At 38.1% G+C, this 22,566-nt stretch overlaps 1 protein-coding gene across 2 annotated transcripts in view; it reads left to right on the top strand.

Annotated features, from left to right (window-relative positions):
- The window catches only part of XRCC5 (X-ray repair cross complementing 5), a 54,369-nt gene that overhangs the window by 9,281 nt on the left and 22,522 nt on the right, over positions 1-22,566 (top strand). For both annotated transcript variants that reach the window (XM_080398716.1, XM_080398715.1), the window contains exons 6-14: positions 2,007-2,192; positions 5,124-5,238; positions 7,316-7,454; positions 9,485-9,597; positions 12,951-13,013; positions 14,064-14,201; positions 15,598-15,688; positions 16,939-17,072; positions 21,934-22,130. In XM_080398716.1, the coding sequence (XP_080254842.1) occupies positions 2,007-2,192; positions 5,124-5,238; positions 7,316-7,454; positions 9,485-9,597; positions 12,951-13,013; positions 14,064-14,201; positions 15,598-15,688; positions 16,939-17,072; positions 21,934-22,130 (1,176 nt within the window). The remainder of the gene's footprint in view (positions 1-2,006; positions 2,193-5,123; positions 5,239-7,315; positions 7,455-9,484; positions 9,598-12,950; positions 13,014-14,063; positions 14,202-15,597; positions 15,689-16,938; positions 17,073-21,933; positions 22,131-22,566) is intronic.

Here is a 22,566-nt window from a genome sequence, read left to right as displayed (position 1 = left end):
ACAGGGTAGAGGATCTTACACATCCCTCTTTTCTGTGGTTATTATATTTAGTTAACTCTGTTACATTTTGAAGAGCAGCAAAATCATTTTATCTATAACCCCTGGCTAAATTTTTAAATCTGATTCTTGAAGTGCAGGAAAATGTGTCATCTTCAGTCAGAAATTCACCTAGTGTTGTAAGCTATTAAAATCTCAGAGTAACATTTATTCCAGAGCTACCTAATAGCCCCACTGCAGACAGAGTCCCATTTGCTGGCATTTGGAGCTGAAACAGCATCACAGGCCTGGACTGGCCTTTAACAAGTCATTTAGAGCAATCCTTTACTTCAGACTGGGTCAGTTGTATGTATGTCATTGCTGAGTGGTGTTTTTCTAATCTTTTTATAAAGACTTCCAAGTGATGGAGACTGTTCTGTCTCCTCAGGCAGTTGGTTTTAAAATTTATGGTTTGAAATGCCTTTATCAGGTTTTTGAATATCTGACCTGACTCCATGATGCAATTTGAGTGCAGGCTGTAAATGTAAAGCCTTTGTCACTTGTCTCCCTCAGCATTCTCCTGGAGAAACTGGCTGCTCATGGCTTGGACGGGTGTACTCTACGCTGGGTAAAAAGCTGGCTGGGCGGCCAAGCCCAAAGAGTGGTAGTGAATGGAGTTACATCCTGCTGGTGGCCGGTCACAGGTGGTGCTGCCCAGGGCTCAGTATTGGGGCCAGTTCTGTTTACTGTCTTTATCAACGATCTGGACAAGGGGATTGAGTGCACCCTCAGTAAGTTTGCAGATGACATCAAGTTGGGGGGAAGTGTTGGTCTGCTTGAGGATAGGAAGGCTTTGCAGAGGGATTGGGACAGGCTGCATCGATGGGCTGAGACCCAACTGTATGAAGTTCAACAAGGAGAAGTGCCGGGTCCTGCACTTGGGTTACAACAACCCCACACAAAGCTACAGCCTTGGGGAAGAAAGCAGCCAGGTAGAAAAGGACCTGGGGGTGCTGGTCGACAGCCAGCTGAACATGAGTCAGCAGTGTGCCCAGGTTCCAAGAAGACCAACAGCATCCTGGTTAGTATCTGAAACAGTGTGGCCAGCAGGACAAGGGGAGTGATGGTTCCCCTGTACTTGGCACTGGTGAGGCTGCACCTTGAATCCTGTGTTCAATTTTGAGTGCTTCACTACAAGGAAGACATTGAGGTGTTGGAGTGTGTCCAGAGATGGGCAATGAAGCTGATGAAGGGTCTGGAGCACAAGTCTTATGACAAGTGGAGAGGAGGAGACTCAGACGGAACATTATTGCTCTTCCCAGCTACCTGAAAGGAGGTTGCGAGGTGGGGGTAGGTCTCTTCTCCCAAGTAACAAGTGATAGGACAAGAGGAAATGGCCTTAATTTACACCAGGGGAGCCTTAGAATTGGATGTTAGGAGCAACTTGTTCACTGAAAGGGTGGTCAAAGATTGGAACAGGCTGCCCAGGGAGGTGGTGAAATCAGTCCCTGGAGGTGTTTAGAAAACACGTAGATGTGGAGCTTACTCGTGTGGTTTAGTGATGGACTTGGCAGTCCTGGGTTAATGGTTGGACTTTATGATCTTGGAGATCTTTTCCAACCTAAGTGATTTTGTGATTCTATGAATATAAAGAACTGATTGTTCCCTTCCTATCTGCAACAGCCTTTTATATTTAAGACAGTCTTGCCCTCTGACTCCCTTTTCTACAGGCTTTATTTTGTTCAATCTTTTTTCACAGATCTTGTTTTCTAATCAGTGTTCCAATGCCTTCTTGTTATGTGGGTATCTTTCTTTGCGTATGATGCTCAGAACTGGTGCAGCACTCTGGTCAAGATATTACCAATACTAAGTAGACTGAAACACTACTTCATGTATTTTGCAAACCATGTGGCTCTTCAGACTGCAACTAGATAGAAAGCAATGATTATGATAAAATTTTTGTTTTGTTCTTGGTTGGTTATTTTAATTAAGAAGAAAGTCAAACTAACTGCTTCTGCTTGTGTTCTTAGTCTCCCATTTCCAGCGGATGTTGATGGAGGTGGAGATACAAGTGCCTATGTACGTTCTCATGTGCACAGAAATTTTTTCCCACGAAAGGCTTTAACTAAGCAACAGAAGGAAGGCATCGATGTGGTGAGGAAACTTATGCATACTTTGGACCAAGAAGGAGGGCTGGAAGAAATTTATACTTTCAGGTAAACTTGGCTATTCCTCTTTATCATACTGTAAATTTACTTTCTGATCTCTTTCCTGAAAGATAAAATGAATAAGTAATCAGTCACATGGTTTCCAGTTTCACTGAAGTCAGTGAATTCTACTTACTGTACACTCAATCCCTTTCAAACAGCTTCTTCAGCGGCTTTTGAATAGGTAAAAAAACTTACAGATTCCAGTGGAAAATGAATTTCCTATATCTGTATTTAAAGAAAAAATCAGGTTTTTTCCATCTTTAGTACTGGATTTTGGAGGGAATGTTTCTATAAATGAGATTTGAAAAGCATGCTTTCGAACAGTTGGAATTTGTGACATAGTGCAGGTAGAACATCTGCGTTTAATGGTAGTCTGTTCCTTGATCGCAGACTTGTTTTAGCTTACTAGCTTATCAAACTCCCTCAAATGTTTTCAGTAATGTTTGTTGAATCCTGCTCTTTAATCACAGACTACTGTGCCATTATGCCAATCAATTTACTTTTTAGCAGCATTCCTAATGGAAGAAATGAAAGATGTTTTTTCACGTCATGTGAAATGATGTGAAAAATGAAAAAGAAAGTGAAAGTGAAAAATGAAGAATGAAAATGTATGTGTGTGTCTGAAAAACTGTAGCTAATGAGATATCCAAGACTTTTCCACATAGGTGTTGTCTCAGTTGGAGAACAAGCAAAATGCATCTATACGCCTTATAGAAGTCTAATGTTACTGTTGTAGTAGTTGTATTCTACAATTAGGAAGTGTGATCTTTTAGACTGTGTTTTTCAGGAAGCTTAGTAGACCATAGTTGTAATGTGGTTATCAAGTGTAATTTTTAGCTGAGGGTGGCACCTGAAAATATGCTATTATTCATTTTGTGGGGTTTCCTTCCCTCACTCCACCCAACTGCTGTGCTTTGCACCTCAGCGTCCAGTTAAACTGTTAATTGAGCATTAGAATGGGTTAGTGAGGAAACATGTATCACTGTGTGTGTGTTCCATACTAGTCAACAGAGCAGTCTGAGTCTCAGGAGAAAAGCAGGCTTTGTCATTGCATCAAAAGACTGCACACAAAAGCAGTATCTTTTTGTGCCCATTTAACCTTTAGGATAATCCATAAGCATAAAGCTACTATGTGGCTTGGCCCCTTCTTTATATTTTTTTTTTGTCACATGTTCTTGCTACTGTATAAGATGTTGTGGCATGCTTTCAGGGGAAATCCAAAATCTTTGGGTAAATAGGCATTTGGCTAGTAGATTAAAGCTTTATTTTTTTAAGTTATTTAAGAATATGTGAGGTTTTAGATGCAATTAAGTTGCTTATCAAGCTTTAAGAAGTCAGCCTTGCAAATCTGTCATGATAATTTACCAACACAGATACTTTCCTGGAATGACTTTATTTTCACAAGAGTTCAGATATTTTTACCAGCAGGAATAATGAATATAGGAAAACAGAGAGTGTAAGTTGTTATATTTTGTAGGGTTTGATATTTTGACTATTGGACAGGAGGTGAATCTGCAGTCTCTGAGTTTTGGGGGAAGGGATTGGAAAGCAAAGAGACTTGTTTTTAAAATACAAGTTGAAATGTGTATTTAGTAGGTTTTTATTGGCTGAGTCTTCTTTGATAAGTGAGCGCTTTTCTTCTATAAATATAAGAAATTAATGGGTAGAGTTAAGTTGAGCTTGAATGGCATTTTTGGGCATTTGACACTTATGTATTTGACTTTCACATTCATCCTTAAATGTATATGTTGCAGTACTATTAATGCTGTAATAACAAGTTCTTTTTCAAAATCCTATATCGGTGTCTCTGTTGCCCAGAAAAATAATTTTTCCTCTCTTCCTTCTGGAAAAAAATTTTAAAAGGAAATGCAATGCTTTTCTTACTATAGAAATCCCAGTGTTTTTCTCCTTTCATTGTGCTTCTGTTAGAATTAACAGCCACCACCCCCCGCTTATACTAAGAAACTTCAGAAATAGAATACCAAGTTGAATTCTGTACTAATGTTTTTAGGAGTTGATCTTAATATCTGCCAGACAAGTGCTTTAATCAAGAGAGTTAGATTTTGGGTTTTATCATCATGTGAAAAATGCGAGGTCAGCACTGTTTTATCTTTGCTTTATCATGCAATAAAAAATAATTTTGAGTGCTTTCTCTGCATTGGAATTTTACAACAAAATAGCTGATGCAGTTTGTATTAGCTGAAAGCTGTTCTGGGGTGCAAGTCTATTTGATTTCACAATTATGCATTATAAATTACTTCTACTGTAAAGTTTTGATTTTTGGACTCATTATATAAAGGTACGCAATTAACACTTTTTAGTATAAAATCATTACAGTTACTTTTTTTTTTTTGGTTGGTTTGGTTTATGAGCTTGTATATATGCTATTTAAGCTAGGAATACTCAAAGTAACTTGTTTCACTTTAACAGAATGCCCTGAAAATAATGAGTTCATTAGTACTGTATTAAAGTGTCAAAATTAATTACCACACAAACAAAAAATCCTGTTAATTGAAACTGGATTCTTCATTTCTTCACCTCTACTACATAAAACATTTTACCACTTAGATAGTCTTTTCTAATTTGGGTTGTTCCACTAACTACATGCCCTAATTGGGTGAGCACAGATAAATGTAAAATGCTTAATAAGCAATTGTGTAGTTTCATCACAAGGCATACCGTCTTAAGTCCTAATGTCACACCATCTTAAAGGCTCAAGATGGGAATAATCTACTGTATCACTTCTTTTTTTTCATTCTCTTTTTCTGACAATAGTTAATGACAAGATTATTCATACAGTTTATTTTCTAATGCTTTATGCAGTCTAAACTGAAACAATTGGAGTCCTGCATCTCCTTGAAAAGAGAGTGTATTGTCTGTAATATTTTATTACAGTTCATCAGAGTTCATTTCTGTTCTCCTGATTCCTTCATTTAGTGAGAGCCTGGAGCGTCTTTCAATGTTTAAGAAAATGGAAAGAAGACCTATGGCTTGGCCTTGCCAGCTCACTATTGGTTCTAATTTGTCTATAAGGATTGTGGCCTACAAATCAGTAAGTTCATAAAATCGTATGCTTTAGTGGATTTTGGCAGCAAGTTAGGTGCAGCTGCATGTTTTTTCCTTAAAGCTAAGAAAATAAAAGATAAAACAACATCCAAAATAATTATGGTAGGGATTTTATGTGTGTAGAAGCCATACATCTAGAACTGTGGTTCCCACAGCAACTCTAGCTTCACCGTATTGAACACATATGTTACAGAAGTAAAATTCACGATGTACAGAAATAGAAGTAATTGCTATTTACGTTTTGACACTTAATGGTATTGAAGTTGAAGAACCTGATTAAGGATGCTGTGATTGTGTGCAGCTTTCCATTCTATGTCAGGGATGTGTCTGCAGCTCAATGAGACTTAGATATATTTCTTAAGCCCTAGGCATGAGAGGAGTTATGCACATGTGTATGTAAAATGGTGGGTGTAAATGTTTTACCAGCTATTGTTTCAAATCACATCTATTGTTATTTTGGACTTGGAAAAAAACCACCTCCTTTTTCAGCTTGTTTGCTTTATACCGTTTGGCAGAGCTTGTGCACAGTGTTTCCTTTACAGTTTATATGGGTCCTTCACACAGTGCTAGGAAGAAGTAAGTGTATTTAAACACAGAAGATATGCAAAATGCCAGTTATTGAATAATTAATAGGTAACTATATAGAGTGGCGGCACTGATGGATCTGGTGAGATGGAGATTAATTGGTTTGTTATTTGAACCCAAGACTAACAGTCTGACCAATATTGCAAGGTTTCAGGAAGATGCATTATGAAGTTGAAATATATCTCATTTCTGAGATATAGGCATACTAGCTTTGAAACAGGTCTCTGCTGCCAGCTTTCTATTTATACGTATATTTTTTTTTTTTATTAGGATACTGTGCCAGACCTGTACAGTTATGCAGTAAGAGTCCTCTCCCAAAGGTGTTTACACACAAGATAAGTTAAGCTTGGGAGAGTAAGCAACATGAACCAAGTGACTAGCCCAAGGTCGTATAGCAGCTGGATCAGACCTAGGGATTAGACTTGTGATATCTACTGACATAATCTGTTCTGTCTTTTCTGTTTTCTGCCCATTCTCACTCACTAAGTATACCATCAATTTCACTTAAGTAGAGAGAAAATAAACCATTTTTCTTTCCCTGTAGTTGGGGAACATTCACTCCTTGCAGATGTTTGTTCATTTTTTCCCCTCCCAGTCTTGTATTGCAACTGGGATCTTTTCTTGCCTTTTGGAGAAGCTGCAGTAAAGAGCTTATGTTTATCCTGCAGTGTAGTAAGCCTGATGCAAAACTTGGGCATACAAACTGAATGAGCTTTGAGTGTCCCTGTATCTTTAATGTATATCTTAATGTGTGGAGTGGCTGGAAGACAACGGACATATTATGAGCAATCCAGACCAAGTAACTGTTGCAATAGCAGGCCGAGCAGGCCGAAGCTGTAACAAGCTGCAGGTGTGAAGGACGTATGCAAGGCCAAGGGAGACAAAGAAACTCTGTATTCACAGAGAGATAAGAGAGTTGGACAGAACAATGAGAAAAAACATCTCATCGATGATGAGCAGCGTGTGGGCGCCACACCAGAACCAATCAAATGGAGTGTGATGCCACATGAACAACAGCTAAGTGGCATAAAAGACACACAATTCGGGGAAAAAAGAGAGTGACATGTAACCGCATCGGTGTGATGGTCATTACTTGGCCAGCTTCCCGCGGGACCCTCTTCATTAATGCTTTGTCAAAAGCTTTTATGTAGATAGAGGAAGAGAAATACATAGCAAGGAAGTTACGTGTTATCATGTGACTGAAAGACTTCCACAAATGACTTAGCCCATGACTTTAATGAATAACCAAGACAAGTATGTAGTTAATATGATATAGGTCAGGTGTTAGGTCTCAGACAGATGGAACTGTGCTGAAAGCACTGTAGTAGCAGTTAGAGATGCATATTTGGGGCTGTCATTTGTCCCTTATCATCAAAGTAATGCAGCACTTGGTCTAAGAATTTTTTGCATGTTCTGGTAAGCGCTCCAGATCCCACTGAAATGTTAAACATTCCTTTTCTTTGAATTCTGATATAAAGGTCACAGAAGAGAAGGTGAAAAAAATTTGGACAGTTGTGGATGCTAAAACCCTCAGAAAAGATGATGTGCAAAAAGAAACTGTTTACTGCTTGAATGATGATGATGAGACAGAGGTTCAGAAGGAAGATACTATTCAAGGTATGGCTTCTTTATGTGCACCCGGAAGACAAACTGAAGATAATGGCTTGTACTTTTCAATCACCTAAGTGCCTTTTAGCTTTATACCTTGAAGCCTTGCTGTGATCTTAGAATGTAAGCTCTGTAAGCTATGGAACACAGAGACTGTTATGTGAGACTCTTGGTCTTCACGTATTGTAAACATTTTTGCTTTTGCCGGTAATGGGTATAATAATAATACCACCAGGTGGAACTTGGAAGGCACTACAGCTTCCTAAACTGTGTTCTGTGGAGGGCCATACCTCAGTTCTGTAGTGAGTAGTGCTGCTACCTCTATTCTGTTTTCAAATCTTCAGTTGTACTGACAACATGTATACCTTCATAACACTCTTTTTTTTTTCTAGATAAGCAACTGCTCTAGATATTCTGCAATTGGGAAGATGAAACCATTAAAGGAAGGTTTAGTGTTCAAGAGTCTATTAGCTTTCTGTTTAAATTCCACAGCAGGTTCAGTCTGAAGCAGTGGTATGCAGAATACTTCTTTCATAACCTTTAGCGTCTGAGTGGATTAAATTCCTTGAAAGACTAAAGGCCTCAGAAACAATGAAATAGTGTACTTTTTAAAAATGTAGTTAAGCAAATGTGGGGTTTTTGTGATTATGTAGATATATTTTACTACTACTTTTTTTCTTTGCTGTTTCAGTCCCATGCAAGTAGGGCAGGTGTTTTAAATATAGAAAGGGCAGAACTCTTCAGATAACAGTATAGAATATGCTGTCAAATGAATAAAATTAAAAAATTAAGATAAATACTGTGTTTTTTTATTTAACCTTTTTCAGTTGTAGCAATTGTAGGTGGTTTTGTAGCAGATAAAATTATGTCCCAAAAGCAGTGTGATTTTCTTTTTTTCTTTAAGCAGAAATGATAATTAAAAGCTCGTCATCTGTTTTATAACTTCAAAACTTTTAGTAAAAAAAAATCCACTTTTTGTAGCAAATGTGTTTTGAAGCATTTGAGACCATTCTCTGCTGATGTCCTCACTGCCTAAGTTGGTGAATGATTGTGGAATACTGGTAAAAAGAAGTGATAAACAGTTCAATGTGAACAAAAGAAACCAAAAATTTCTCTTAACAGCGGTCTGATTTTTCTTACAGTTAAAGAGCTGCCGATGCCTCGTGCACTTTAGTGGACCTTTTGGGAAATGTCATAATTAGACAATATTTTGCATTTGAAGCACCCCCTACTGAATTTTTTTTTCATTTTGCCTGTGTGTTTGCTTTTCAGTTTCCAGGAAAATATATCTGCATATAGGTTTTTCATCCAGGGATTTAGCTCTGTTACTTCTGCTTTCTTCACATCTGAGGGTATCATCCTTGGTCTGTGACAGTATAATAAAATGATGATGTTGTAGGGAGGATGTTGGAGCTTGAGGTGGGGGAACAAGCAGCTGGAACAGGTGATACCTCTGAGAAACTAACAGCTTCCTATTTTGTGGAGATATCCCTGTAATGTAGGGCATGGGAAGTAAACCACAGAAACATGTAGAAAGACCAGTTCTGCTCAAAAGAGTGTTTTGGTTTTCCATTGCATGTGAGGATGTATTGCTTCCACTGTTAACACATTTTGTTCTCTGAATCTCTTCTGGTGACATTTCCTGTCTGTGATTTGTGACTATGTTTGAATTTTTTTGTATTACAATTGCAGGGAGTGTTGTAGTCTTTTTGCTGAAATATATTCTGATTTGCTTAAATCTATTCTGCGAGCATAACTTTGTTGGGCAAGATGTTCCATTCCCTTATTTTCTTTCCAGCTGTCTATGAGGGTAGCTGAGTTACATAAAATGATGTACAAGGGATGCAACTGCTGTTCGTGAAGTACCAAATGTGTCTATGGGTGTGTGTGTTTTTTGTTAACAGGGAAAGTAATTTGATGAGCGTACATGGAGTGTAGCTGTGGGGCATGCATGCATTGTTAAAATATTCAGAGTGCTAATTTCAGTGTTAGAATTGTAGGCCCATATGCTTAGCAGATGCTCTTCTCTTGTTCTCCAGGGTTTCGCTATGGGAGTGATATAGTTCCTTTTTCCAAGGAAGATGAAGAGCAAATGAAATACAAAACAGAAGCAAAATGTTTTTCTGTTTTGGGATTCAGCAGATCCTCTCAGGTACAGTGCTGAACTTCTTCCCATTCAGCTTCCTGGGTTGTTCAAGACAGTTGATTTCAGTTTGAGTTCACTAAAGTTGTGGTGTTGTATTGGGTTCCAGTATTGGGAATGGGGCATCTGCAGTCTGGTATACAGGGGTGACTTATTTGCTGATTCTAGTACATGAAAACAATATGTAGTCTTGTGAAGGAGAGAAGCTCATAACTGTGGCCAGTGGGCCCTCAAGTGAAGCCAGAGCCACTGAACTCGGATCTCTGCAAAGTGGAGACACAGGTATTGTAGTCTCATTTCATTTCACCTCACAAACTTAATAGTGATGCCAGATGTGCAACAGAAGATGGTCTGTCTTCTGTCCAGGTCATGCAGAAGCCTTTTTGGGCTTTGTCCAGCCACCAGTGTGTTCTTTTTAACCGAAGAAGCTTCTCCCTCAACATTACAGAAACATTAAAGAAAGACTGAGAACTGGCTGCATTCATTCTCATTTCCATAAGGATTAGTTTGCAAACTGTGATTTTTTTCTGCTGTAACAAAACCTAAATGTAGTGAAGATTTCATGGAACTTACATCGTTTAAAAACTCTCCATATTTCAATGAGATGCTTCGTGTTTGTGTGCACTTCTATTAACTTTGTCGTTTGTTTTACGTGGGTATTGTAAGAAACTTACCTTGAGCCAATACCTTAATAAATGCTATCCAGCACAAGGTGATTTCCTGAGAAAATCCAGGACTTAAGCATTAGGAAACCATTAGGCAAAGGCTTAACAAAACCTTTCTTGAAGCAGGGCATTTGAAGAGAAAATAGAGAGATGTGCGTGCCAGTAATTGCTAAAAACGTTAAGCTGCTTCCACTCTTTCTTCTCCAGGATATTGCACAGGGTGACTGAAACTTTACTCTTCTTGGAGTTCACTGCACCCAGTCCCCTTCACCACTCAAAACTGAAAGGAAATTGTAGGGCAGCTCTGCACCTTCTGTTCTGAAAGGTCCCAGCCCTCCTACTCTTCTCTGAAATATCTCACTGCTTGAACAAAATCTTTGACAAATGCTGAGGAATCATTAACTTTACCAGGAAGGAAAGATGCTAATGAAATAGGAAGTATCTGTGGGACCTTACTCCCAAATGAGTGTACCTAAACATATTTTTATTTACAGTACAGGTGGCACAGAGACCCCTGCATGTTGCTAGATATGGCCTTAGACTACACAGTGCGGCGGTCCGAAGCATCTTACTAACTGAGGAGCCAGGAAGTTATGTTGATTTATTGAAGTGAGAAGCCAGCCTGAATGGGAGCCGCAACTTGGTTGCTCCTTGAGGACATTCAAAACTTAAAAGTTGTTAAGTAACATGGGAGCTTGTATACTGGAAGTGATTGAGGAAACATATCATGCCTGAGCTTATATGCCCTAAATTGACCAAGGCACAGAGATGCTAGGGACTGCTAAATCCTGGACTAGAAAATGGATCTAACAAGGGAAATGTTATGTCTGAATCCAGTGTTCCAGTGAGACAATTTCTTGCATCTTTTGATGTGTTACTAGCCTACAGCTGAGTCTTACTCTCTTCATTTAATTCTGTAAGATTTATTTCACCATATGCATCATTTTCTTATGCTGGAGGCTGGCCTCCTGTTTCAACTTGAAGTTTGAATTTTATTGAAATGGATGAGAAGAATCATGTTCCTGTAAATGAGCTGTTATTTCACATGGTTATTTTTTTTCCTACCATTGGTCAGATATATAATACATAGTTAATAATTGTAGGAATAAAGTTAATTGTAGGAATAAAGTTAATTGTAGGAATAATTTGCATAAAATTTATTAAAATCAATAATTATCTTGTGCACTGAAAAAATGTAAATCCAATTTGTTACTACTTTGAGGCATATTTATGATGTGATTCCCTTGTCTGGGGATTTCATAATGAGTAGGAACTACATCTTAAAGTGTGCTCTGGTCCTGTAACTAGGAGTGTGAGTGATTATGCCGAATAGTAGTTGCATAGACATCAGTGGAATAAAATTATTCAAGTGTGATTGCAGGATTAAAATTATACTGTATAGGTAATGATATTGGGAAGTTTTCAACTACAACTCAAATTTTCAAGACCCGTGCTTTCCTTATATTTTTTCTTTTGAATTTTTTTGTTTGGAATCCTAATACTGACACTATTCAAATGTATGTGTAATATAAAATTATTTCTTTAAAAAACTTTGGAGAAAAAATAATTTATTATTAACTAGAGAAACTGGAACAGCTCCAAATACATAATTAAAGAAGGAATAGAACCACCTTATATTATTTTTCTGAGTTATTCACATCCCTCAGGAAAGAAGATCAGAGACCGCTTAAACTTTGATTTTTAATTTATAAGCAATGCCATATAAATCAAGAAATAATACTTAAAAATATTATGAAGGGACCTTTCTTTTTTTTTCTGCAAACAAAAGAAGGTATAGTGATACATCTAGTTATTTACACTGTACTGAATGTAAAATTGAGCTTTTAAAAGACAGAACACCAAAGAATAATTGCAGGTAGAATAATCTGAGTTGAAGAATTGTGCTGTACTACATTAAACAGATCTGCTCAGGTGCAAGTTGTCACTGACTTCAACAGCATTATGGTGATTTGCTAAATAACGAAACTCCAGGTGAGTTTGCAGACAGTGTAATTTGAAGAGATTTTTTCTTTAACAAAGAAAGGTCATTTTAACCAGTGTCCGTGGTAGTGTGCAGTCTTTGTGACGGGTTTTCCACTATTGCACTGCTTCTCTGGGTGTGTCTCACACAGCCTCTGTAGCTCCAGCTATTCTAGCAGTGCCCCTTGATGAAACTGTAGGTTTTTTAGGGGGTCAGCCATGTTCATGAACAGCATAAACTCTGCTAACAGAAGTGCTTCTTTTCTAGCAGAGCTGTATATACTCCAGGCTGTTGTTGAAGTAGCTTTATTAATTAAGGAAGTGACTTTTTTCAGCTCCCTTTTGACGTATTTTTGCTAGGAAAATTATGTGGTGTCAGTTTTGGGTCTTTTATTAACTCCTGTGGTTTTCCATACTGACTTTTGAATTACTGCAGTATTCTTCAAATTGGTAACAGCTGAAAGTACCATAGTCTTTCATTCCTGCCCATCAACAGGAAGGTATGAGAGTACCCTGCTGAATATGAGTGAATATCCATATTCAGTGATAAATGGAGATATGAAACGTATAAAGGGCTTTAACTTCTCTGCACAGTAATTACATTTTATGGCTTCTCACTTGAGTAATGTGTTCAGTTGTGTCAGAATTTAATTGGTCTGGTTGCATCAATGACATTTTCTTTAGATCGGGCTAACTCTTGACCATTTGAATCTGTAGATCCAGAGGCATTACTACATGGGCAACCAGGTTCTGAAGGTCTTTGCAGCAAAAGATGATGAGGTAAGGTGAACTGAAGTTAATGCTGAAGGTGTTTTGCTGTGGAACAGAAAATAGTAGCAGTACTTGAGATTGTCCTGTCTTTCCATGTTAACAAAACAAGTATTTTTAATGCAGCTTACAGAAGTCCTGTTCCATTGCCCATTAGGATGAAAAGAAGTTGGATTAGACCCCAAATGAATACCATATCTCATGAATAATGAGAAACTGGTAAACATTATGTTTGTACAAGGGCGTAGGGAACCTGGAATTGGTACTTAAGTCTGTTTGGGGTTGTTTAGCCTGGAGAAGAGGAGACTCGGGGAGGATCTTAGTGCTTTCCACAACTGCCTGAAAGGAGGTTGTAGGCAGGGTGAGGGTTGGTCTCTTCTCCCAGATAACAAGAGGGAACGGCCTCAATTGATGCCAGGGGAGGCTTAGATTGAATATTAGGACAAATTTCTTCACTGAAAGGGTGGTTAAGCACTGGAACAGGCTGCCCAGGGAGGTGGCAGAATCACCATCCCTGGAGGTGTTTAGAAAATGTGTAGATGCGGTGGTACATAGGGGCATGGTTTAGTGATGGACTTGGCCGTTCTGGGTTAATGTTCAGACTTGATGATCTCAAAGGTCTTTTCCAACCTAAATGATTCTATGATTCTCGTGCAGAGCAATGGTGTGCTCTGTCACTGTGTTATTCAGAACAGACATCGAAATGATTTTAAATGTTACAGGTAAAACCCGCATTGTGGTGCTCTGATGTGTTCCTTTAAGGGGCTGACTTTCCTCCCTTTCTTTCTCGTAATACTTCTGAGAGCTCTTCACACCTAGTGGAAAAGGTGGAATGTGCTGGATCTAAAGTCTGCTTAGCTTTGAATATATCCACTATCGTGATAAAATTTGATCTTTCTTCTTCTTCATTTTTTGAACATGAAAAATGCTTGTGTTAAAGTTACAGCTGAAATGGGAACTAGTCTTGACTAAATCAATGCTATTGAGTTCACTGTGAAAGATGTATTTCAGCAGGCTAATGAGAACTTGCATGACTGTCGACTTTGTTTTTTTGTTTTCCAGAATGCAGCAGTTGCTTTTTCTGCCCTTGTTCATGCATTGAATGAATTGAAAGTGGTAGCTATAGTGCGTTATGCTTATGATAGAAGAAGCAACCCACAAATTGGAGTAGCTTTTCCATATATTAAGGATGCATACGAGGTAATTTTTCACTCTTACCTTTCTGCAGAGAGCATCTGTACTGATGCTTTACAAATATCAATTAATATGTGATCATATTTGAACCGTATGAATTTGAAGTGTTGTGTAATACCAGAAGAAACCAGGGTGACTTTTCAGAGTGATTTTAGGTAATAGTACCAACTCTTAGGACAAGGAGGTAATAAATAATTTTAAGAAAATTCCCTGGAAAAAATACGTGGAAAAATAATGCCATATGTTTCTGTTAATATCCTCTATATTACAGATTTAAATAATGCTCATTTTTATTTCAATAACATAATTATAATTTCATTTTGCTATCCTGGAAATCTTTTTTTTTTTTTTTTTTTGGTATCTAGAAACAATGTAATCACATAGTTATGTAATAAGTTACCACTGCTTTCTTGCTGTTATTACCTACCTGTCTGTATACAATGCAAAGATGCATTCTGTCATTTTCTTAAACTGTGGGTTTGTCTCCAGGTTGCTTGGTAGTGCAAAATTTGAATTTGATCGTTGCATGGCATTTAAAGCATGTCCAACTACGCTGTTGTCATTGGGTTTCCAAGTCAACTGGAACTGAGGGGAGGAGCTCAGAGTGTTTAAAGCTGTTATTTAAATTCATATGGAGGGTTAGGAAGACAGTAGTATGTTTATTTACTTGAAAAGGTTATTTTAAAGAACAGGAGAAAAAAATCAAGTCTGTTTCTAAGGAAAACAAAAACAAGAAAAAGTTCTGTGCGCAGCAGAATCATGTTTGAAATAATCATGTAAAAAATTCTGAGACACCCAGAAGCAACACGGCATGTCAGAATTTTTGCAGCATATGTTTCCACTGATCTTACTTATGAGAGATTATTGAAAGAGCTAAATATGTATAGATGGCTAAGCAATGACGAAGGTGGGGGCGGACGTAACAATCTTCAGACTTTTGAAGGGTATAAATATAAAGCATGGAAAGGAATTCTTTAGGTCGGTATGAACTGGAGGAGGTATTTGAATAAAGAAAAAATTAGGCTGAGAATGTTAAAAAAACAAAACCAGTTTTTGACTTTGAAACACAGTAAGCTGTGACAAAACCTCGCAAAGCACCAATATATGGATTATTTAAAGCTTGACTGGTTGAAACTTTGCACAAGAAAAAGGGGTCAGATGACCTGGGAGGTCTTTATTCTACCAGCAGAAAAGATGAGGAGTGTGGCTATCGCTGTTTTATAAAAATTATATTTTATTTCATTTTGCTTATAACTGTGTTGCTCTGTGAATGTTTTATTTTAAGTATTTCGGTATTAGATCTTTAGATTTTTCTTATGTTTGTGCTGCCCTGACAGACTGTGGGATGCTTTAGCTTTTTTCTTTAGGCTCAGTTGTTTGTTTCTTCTTTTGTCTTGCTCAGTGTCTAATCTATGTGCAGTTGCCCTACATGGAAGACTTAAGACAGTACATATTTTCATCCTTGAAAAACAATAAAAAATGCATTCCTACAGGTAAGATAGTTCTTTGCTGGGCAAACGGACAAAGTAACCTACTTGTCTTCCTTTAAGATACTCTAAAAGAGTTAGAAGATTTGGATTTCCAAAGAAGATGTAGCTTTGTCATTTTGGCTTAGGAAATAAACCCCAGCCTTTTGGGAATACATTATGTTGATGTCATCTTGAAGTGTAAAGCCTGTATCAAAACTTTGCCAGCCTAGTTGCTGGCTGAGCAGACTTGAGGTTTGCAGGCAGTCGTTTAAACTGTCCTGTTAAATGACTTGTGCTCTGCTTATGGGATTGTTGGTCTCTCAGAGTCTCTGTGAAGAGATCTGAGATTAGTTCTCTGTATCCTTTGACCTTTGAACTCATTTGTGAGACTAAATGGCCAAGCCTTGTGGGAACTACAGTATGTGATTAGCTAGCTAGAATTAGAAGAGAAGCATCAGTTCTGTTTGTACAAAGCTGGTCCTGTAGCCGGTTGCAGAATAGCCTGTTAATAGAATGTACAAAGGCAAAACCTGTGTTTTCTGTGGTGTGTTGTTTTTTAAAGCATGCACTTAGTGGTGTCCAGATTCAGATGGAGGGTGTCTTTGGAGAGCCACAGAACATGGAGCCATACAAAGCCTGACTCGCTGTTCTGAGAATTTTGCACAGCAGTGAGCGTAAATGGATGTAGTTTAAAATCCACTTCTTGAACTTGTTATGAGATCCGTTGACTGGGCATCTGCATTTCAGGGTTTATAAAGCATTGATGGGCTGTTTCTGAAACAGTTTGTTTCCTTGCCTGTAACCAGTGGTTTGAGAACAAATCTAAAACTTGTCTCACAAAAGCAGTAGTTGACTATTGTGAACTGTGTTAATTTGCGATCATAACTTTTGAAATTTATATTACGCCAGTTTTTCAAACCAACTGTTGTTCTTATTTTCGAAGTGGCCTATAAACCTTCTGTTGCAAATAAATACATCTTGAAAAAGAAGAAAAATAGAAGCAGAAATACAGCAATAATTGAGGTCTGGGGGGGGGGGAAAAGAAGGCTTTATGACTTTACATTGTAGTCCTTAAATAAAGCAGGGCATTTATTATTGTGTCCGTTATCCATATTCTTTATTGGCATGTCTGTATCTGCAGTGCGTTCTGTGGCATGTAATGACTTGGTCAGAATCTTGCATTGCAAAGTGAGTCTTCATTTATGAATTGTTGCAAGAAATGCATCCATCTGCAAGTGTATTTAGTTTTTCTTTGTATGTCGTTACTGCTTTAGCGGATCAGTTATCTGCTGTTGACTCTTTGATTGATTCTATGAATTTGGTTTGTGAAGATGATGATGGAGAAACTTTTGAGGACCTCTTTAAGCCCAGCAAAATCCCAAACCCTCATTTTCAGAGGTTGTATCAGGTGAGATGAACTATATGGCATTTTTTAAAAACTTCTTTTGTTAAGACTTCGCCTTTCTGTCTTTGATTCACACTGGAAAGATCTGCATTGTGAAGATGAGAATATAAATTCTTTTGCATTTAAATATGGAGTAGCCAGTGATTTCTATGTTGTCCTTAACATAGGTTTTATTCTTAAAATTTCCAGTCTCCAAGAAACAATGGAAATCATACCTGTGCTGAGGTGTCTGCAAAAGCATCAGTGATATTCACAGGCACCTAGACTAGACAAGTTAAAACTTGCTTGGGTGTCTCAACGCTGTATTGCAGTGATCGTGGTGTGGACATAGACTTGTTCTTCAGCTTCTGGGCAAAGAGAGAAATTGACTGAAGATCAGGGATCTGTTTAGCTTCTCATTCTGTGTCCCATCAAATCCTGGACAGAGTCACTTTTTTGTGCATTGTTGCATCTAGCAGTGGTTCCAAAACAGATCAGTTAGAGGTGAACTTGATTAGTAGTAAATGATTACCATTTCTGACATTTAAAATACTCCATTTGGGTGCCTGAGCTGATGCATTTTTGGGGCAAGCGGAACAGTTCACACTTCTTGCAGTTATTGTATGAAGTGATTTACATTCATGTCATGAAGATTTTCACTGCAACTGTGAGGATGAGAGGCTTAATTACACATTGGAATTCAAGTGTTCAAAAAAATGACACAGCAAATTCAAAAATAAGGAAAATGACGTTGCAATTTATGCAGCTGCAGAATTGTGTTGTATAGAGAACCATTGGGATAATATTGAGTGCGTGACCTCACTCTGAAAAATGACCAAAAATGGTATTACAGTAACCATGTTCATTGTATCTCAGCAATTCCAAATGAATTTTTTTCAGTTTACATGTAGGAAGAAATGCTTTTTTAAATTAAGAAAACATACCCTAGCTTCCAAACCCCATGCTGCCTCAGTATTGTCAAAAGAACCAAAGGATCTGGAGGTTGTATATATGTTTCAGAAACACGTGTAAGCCCACTGTCTTCGATTCCTGCTCTGACTGACACTTTGAAGAACTCTGTGTTCCCTTCAAATTCTGCCAGTCATATTGACAAGACAGGGTGTAACTGAATGCAAGATTTGGTAAATAGAAGGTTATCGCTGGGCACGAGTTTAAAACAGCTTGACCTCTGCATGACTTGTACTTGAAGGATTCTAAAACTTGGGTATTACAAAACACATACGGTTTATCTTGTAAATGAAACAGGGGATAGAATTTCTTCTGCTATCTTGCTGGATACAATTTTACATCCTTTTGATTCAGTGGATATCGCTTATCAATGAAACATGTTTCTTTAGGTGTGCCATTTGTCTTCTGAAACAGTATGATGGTGGTGTCCCAGCAGTTGAGTCAAGTGCTGCTAGAAAAGAGTAACTGCTTAACTTGCCATTTTTCTTAGTGGATAATAGGATATTGTAAGGGTGAATGCTACTGGTGGAAAAAGTATTTATTAACTATTTCAATGTACTGGGTAGTATGCAGTTCCTGTCAACAGTGCTTGCTGTTTATAAAGCCCTGGATTACCAGTCCTTTTAGGGCTTTCTTTTGGTCATGCACAGCCCCATTTTTTTGTCTTGGTTACAAAACTGCTGTTAAACTGTGCAAGTTGCAGAAAGATGGTTTTCTCCTTTGCTGCAAACATGTTCAGGGTTCTTAATATTTTGATCTTAGACCAAGTGGCACTACTGGTTCCTTAAAAACTACAAAGAAAAATAACACATAATCTTTTGAATGTAGCCAGTAAATTGATTGGGCTGAACAGGACCTATAAACGGTTTGGAAAAATAACTCTGAAGAAAGGATGATTTCCTCCCTCATTTCCTTGCTCTGTTGCCTCATGAAGATATTTGTAATGGTAAGTGACAAGAGCCAGAATTTAAACAGAAACATCAAGCGAAATTGTATCTCTGGAAGTAGTGGTAGGCATCAGGAAATGACAGAGTGGGTGGAAAGGAGTTGCTAATGCTTGCTGAAGTGGAAGATGAGGAATGTTGGTTATCCAGAGTTTCAACTTTTATTCCTTGCATCCAGAAAAGCCGAAGTGAATTTCTATAGCTTTTGTGGTGGCAAACTTCCAATGTCATCGTTTAACTTATTCTTAAATACAGGGATTTAAAGCACATAAGATGTTTGGGGAATGCAGTGCATTTTGTTTGATGGCCAGATAGACAAATTGCTCAACAATGACTGTTCGGTCCTGAGACAGACCTGAGGGGAAGGTTTGTGGGAGTGGTGGCAGGCAGCATTGCATAGTTTGTGGGATCCAGCTGCAGAGTCTGCATCTAAACATGCCATAATGGCTCTTGTTAGACCACCTGTGAGCAACCTTAGAGGTCTGAGCGCATTTATAAGTGGTTGGACTGTATGGTTCTATTTCAAAAAGCAGAGCAGCAAGAGGACAGGAGATCACTCACGGAAGTCTGTAAGGGCTTTCAGCATCAAGTAATCTTATCTTTGGTTGAATATAGTGGATCTGTTGGAAGGTCATTTTGAGATCATCACAAACTAGATGTACACTGAACTCTGAGATGCTTGTGTTGGGGTTCAGTTCGCACAGGTTTAACCACCCAAAAGCTAGCTAACTAGTGTAAGCTGAGTTGTCCAAGGCTATTGTGTAATCCATGAAAGAAGAACCTTAGGTAAGTAACTGATCCTTCTTTTTATGATCTTCAGAGATCATAAGTACCTGATACTTGTGGTTGTGTACAGTGAGTAGGTGACTGGTATAGATGCTTAAATTTTAGATAGCTGAATCTGTCACCCATATTCTAAGGCTTTAAACACTATCAGGTTCCTGAAAGTTTACAAATTTGCTGAAATATGTTCTTAAAAAATTGTGTTCCTAGATGCTGTGCAGAAGGGAACAAGGCAGGATGATTTCTTGCAGTAAATTCCTGTCTGTTCATGCATTTATGCCATTGCTTATTATGGAATGAATCCTGTGAAAATTCCACTTCATTACATCCATTGACCAGTATCTTAGTATGCCCCCTGTTCCTGAAAGCTGGCTACATCTTGAGTCTGGAAATGTAAAGAAATTAGGAAGAGCAAGGAGGAGCTAGTATGTTGCTGACAACATGCATGAGTAGAACGGTGAGTCTGGAAGCCAGTGGCCGTGTGAGTTGCCTTCTAGCCAGTGAAGGTAGGAGTGGTTCTTGCTAGACACAAAAGGAAGCAGAATCAAAGTTAAAAGGGATTGTTTAGGATTAGAAACTCCAGGTTAAACCTGTTCAATTTGTCTACGTTTAGCACCTGAGTTTTGATGGTCCCTGCCATCTCAGGTTTCAGAGGTAGTCATCTACTCTAAAAAAAAACAGGAACAAGTGGAGGCTGTGTCTACTCAGTCTGCTCAGCTCTTGCAACTGCACACATAGAGATTTCAGATGCAAAAGCCTGAAAAACACATTCACAACAGGGGATTTAGTTTTTTTGCTTTGTGAGTTTAATTCAATTCCCTAATGTTGTTTTAATATTGGGTTTTTTGTATCACAAGGGCCATTACTGCAGCTTCCAGCAACATTTTTACTCTCTTTCAAAATAATTATGCCTTAAATCATTACAAATGTTTCCAAATCAGTAGTCTTCTATGACTGCCTCCTTTTGAAAGTGTGCTCTAATATGGATTGGAGTCTTAATGGCAGCATGAAAGCACATCAGTATTGATGTGTAGCATATGGTCTGGATTTTCTTTATTGGCAGCTTTTCAGCATGAATAGAGGGTTTTGTTTGCTTTGGTTTTGTTTTTTAAATTAATGTCATGTCTGCCAGCCAACAGGGGAGCAAATCTCTGCTGTATTCCTAGTTTACTGAGTAGTTACCTTCACACTTGTGTCTAATTCACCCAGTACAATGGGCTTGGAAAAATTATTCTCCCATGTACCTCACATGTTTTTATGTATGTGTATGCATGCACTGGTATCTGTGTATCTCTATGCACATACACATACATCTCTACTGCTATCCCATACCTTTCAACATTTAAGTTGTTTTTAAATGTTTAATTAAGTTTGTTTTTAAAATTCTCGATGGAATTTCCATAGCCTGCCTCATTAACCTCATCTCTGTCCCTCTGCTTGACTCCCTGGCTGTGTGCACTGTCTTTACACTTTGGTGAAAAGCCTTCTCCTCTGTAGCTCCTACCATCTGTTCCAACTTTGATGTACATCTGTCAGGTCCCTTCATTGCCTCGCTCTTTTCAAAGCTGAGTTGCAAACATACGTATATTCTGTGCCTTACCTGTGCACATTTGACTTCTTTCCATTTGCTTTTAAACTGGTAAAATTTTCTCTTGTGTGCATACTGAGTTTTATTGACCAAAAAGAAATATTTTCTTTGAGGGACAATAAACTGACAATAACTGGAATATGTGGTTGGGGTATATATCTTGTTGCCTAATTTTGGAATGTATAGAAATCTCTCCCGTATGACTTATTATAGAACTGCGTTGTAAAGGTAAAGTGAAGTTAAAAAGCAGAATAAATGCAGATGACTTTCATTCCCTGGATTTTCTGAATAATTTTCACAGAACCCATTCCAGTTAGTGTAGGAACACTCATTTGTATTACTATTCTTGTTTAATATATATTCTTTAATATATTTTTATATACATATATATAAATACATTATTGTTTAATATAATTACTGATATCCTTAGCTTATTGTATCTTTCAATCCACTTGTGAGCTGGAATATTTGTGAGGAATATGAAGGTGGTTTCTTTAATACAGAAGATATTTTACATGTACTGTATGAAGTCAGGCATACAGGCATTATATTAAAAGCAGATAAACTAGAAGTTTTTCTTTGCTCAAATTGTTTCTTGCAGTGTTTGCAGCATAAGGCTTTTCACCCCAATGAGCCATTGCCGCCAATTGAACAGCGCCTTCTAGAGATGCTGGAGATGCCCTGTGTGGTAAAAGAAAGGTGTCAAGCTCCTCTTGAAAAAGTAAGAGCACTTTTCCCCCTAAAGGAAGTTGTCAAGAAAAAAGAAGAGAAGACTGCTCAGGACATCTTCAAAGACAAGTAAGTTGGAGATGTATTATGGGTTTTTTTAAAGCTTTTACATTTCAAATTGGTTTTGCTGGATGGAGCAGGCTCAGCATCTTTTGAACATAAGATCAGCGAGTTACACACTGAAAAAATACTGAAGGGTAGGGAATATTGTGGTGCCACAGTATATCTGGGTTATTTTGTGAATAGTGCTGGCCCTACTGTTAGGGGGCAAGACACACCAGGAACCCGTCTGTAGCTTCCTCATGGCTGTATTTGTTGTCACAGAATCTGTCAGGTTGGAAGGGACCTCAGGAGGTTTCTTTCTGAGCCTGCTGCTCAGAGCAGGGTCATCTGTGAGATCTAAACACATAACTTGGGACTTCATCCAGTCTGGTCTTGAAAGCATCCAGGCATGGAGACTGCACATCCTCTCTGAGCAACCTGTTGCATCACCTACTGTCTCCTG

Source organism: Falco punctatus (genome assembly GCF_963210335.1).
Source record: "Falco punctatus genome assembly, chromosome: 8".
NCBI classification, from domain to species: Eukaryota; Metazoa; Chordata; class Aves; order Falconiformes; family Falconidae; genus Falco; species Falco punctatus.
Note: the sequence above shows the minus strand (reverse complement) of the source record. Positions and strands in the feature narration are given on the sequence as shown.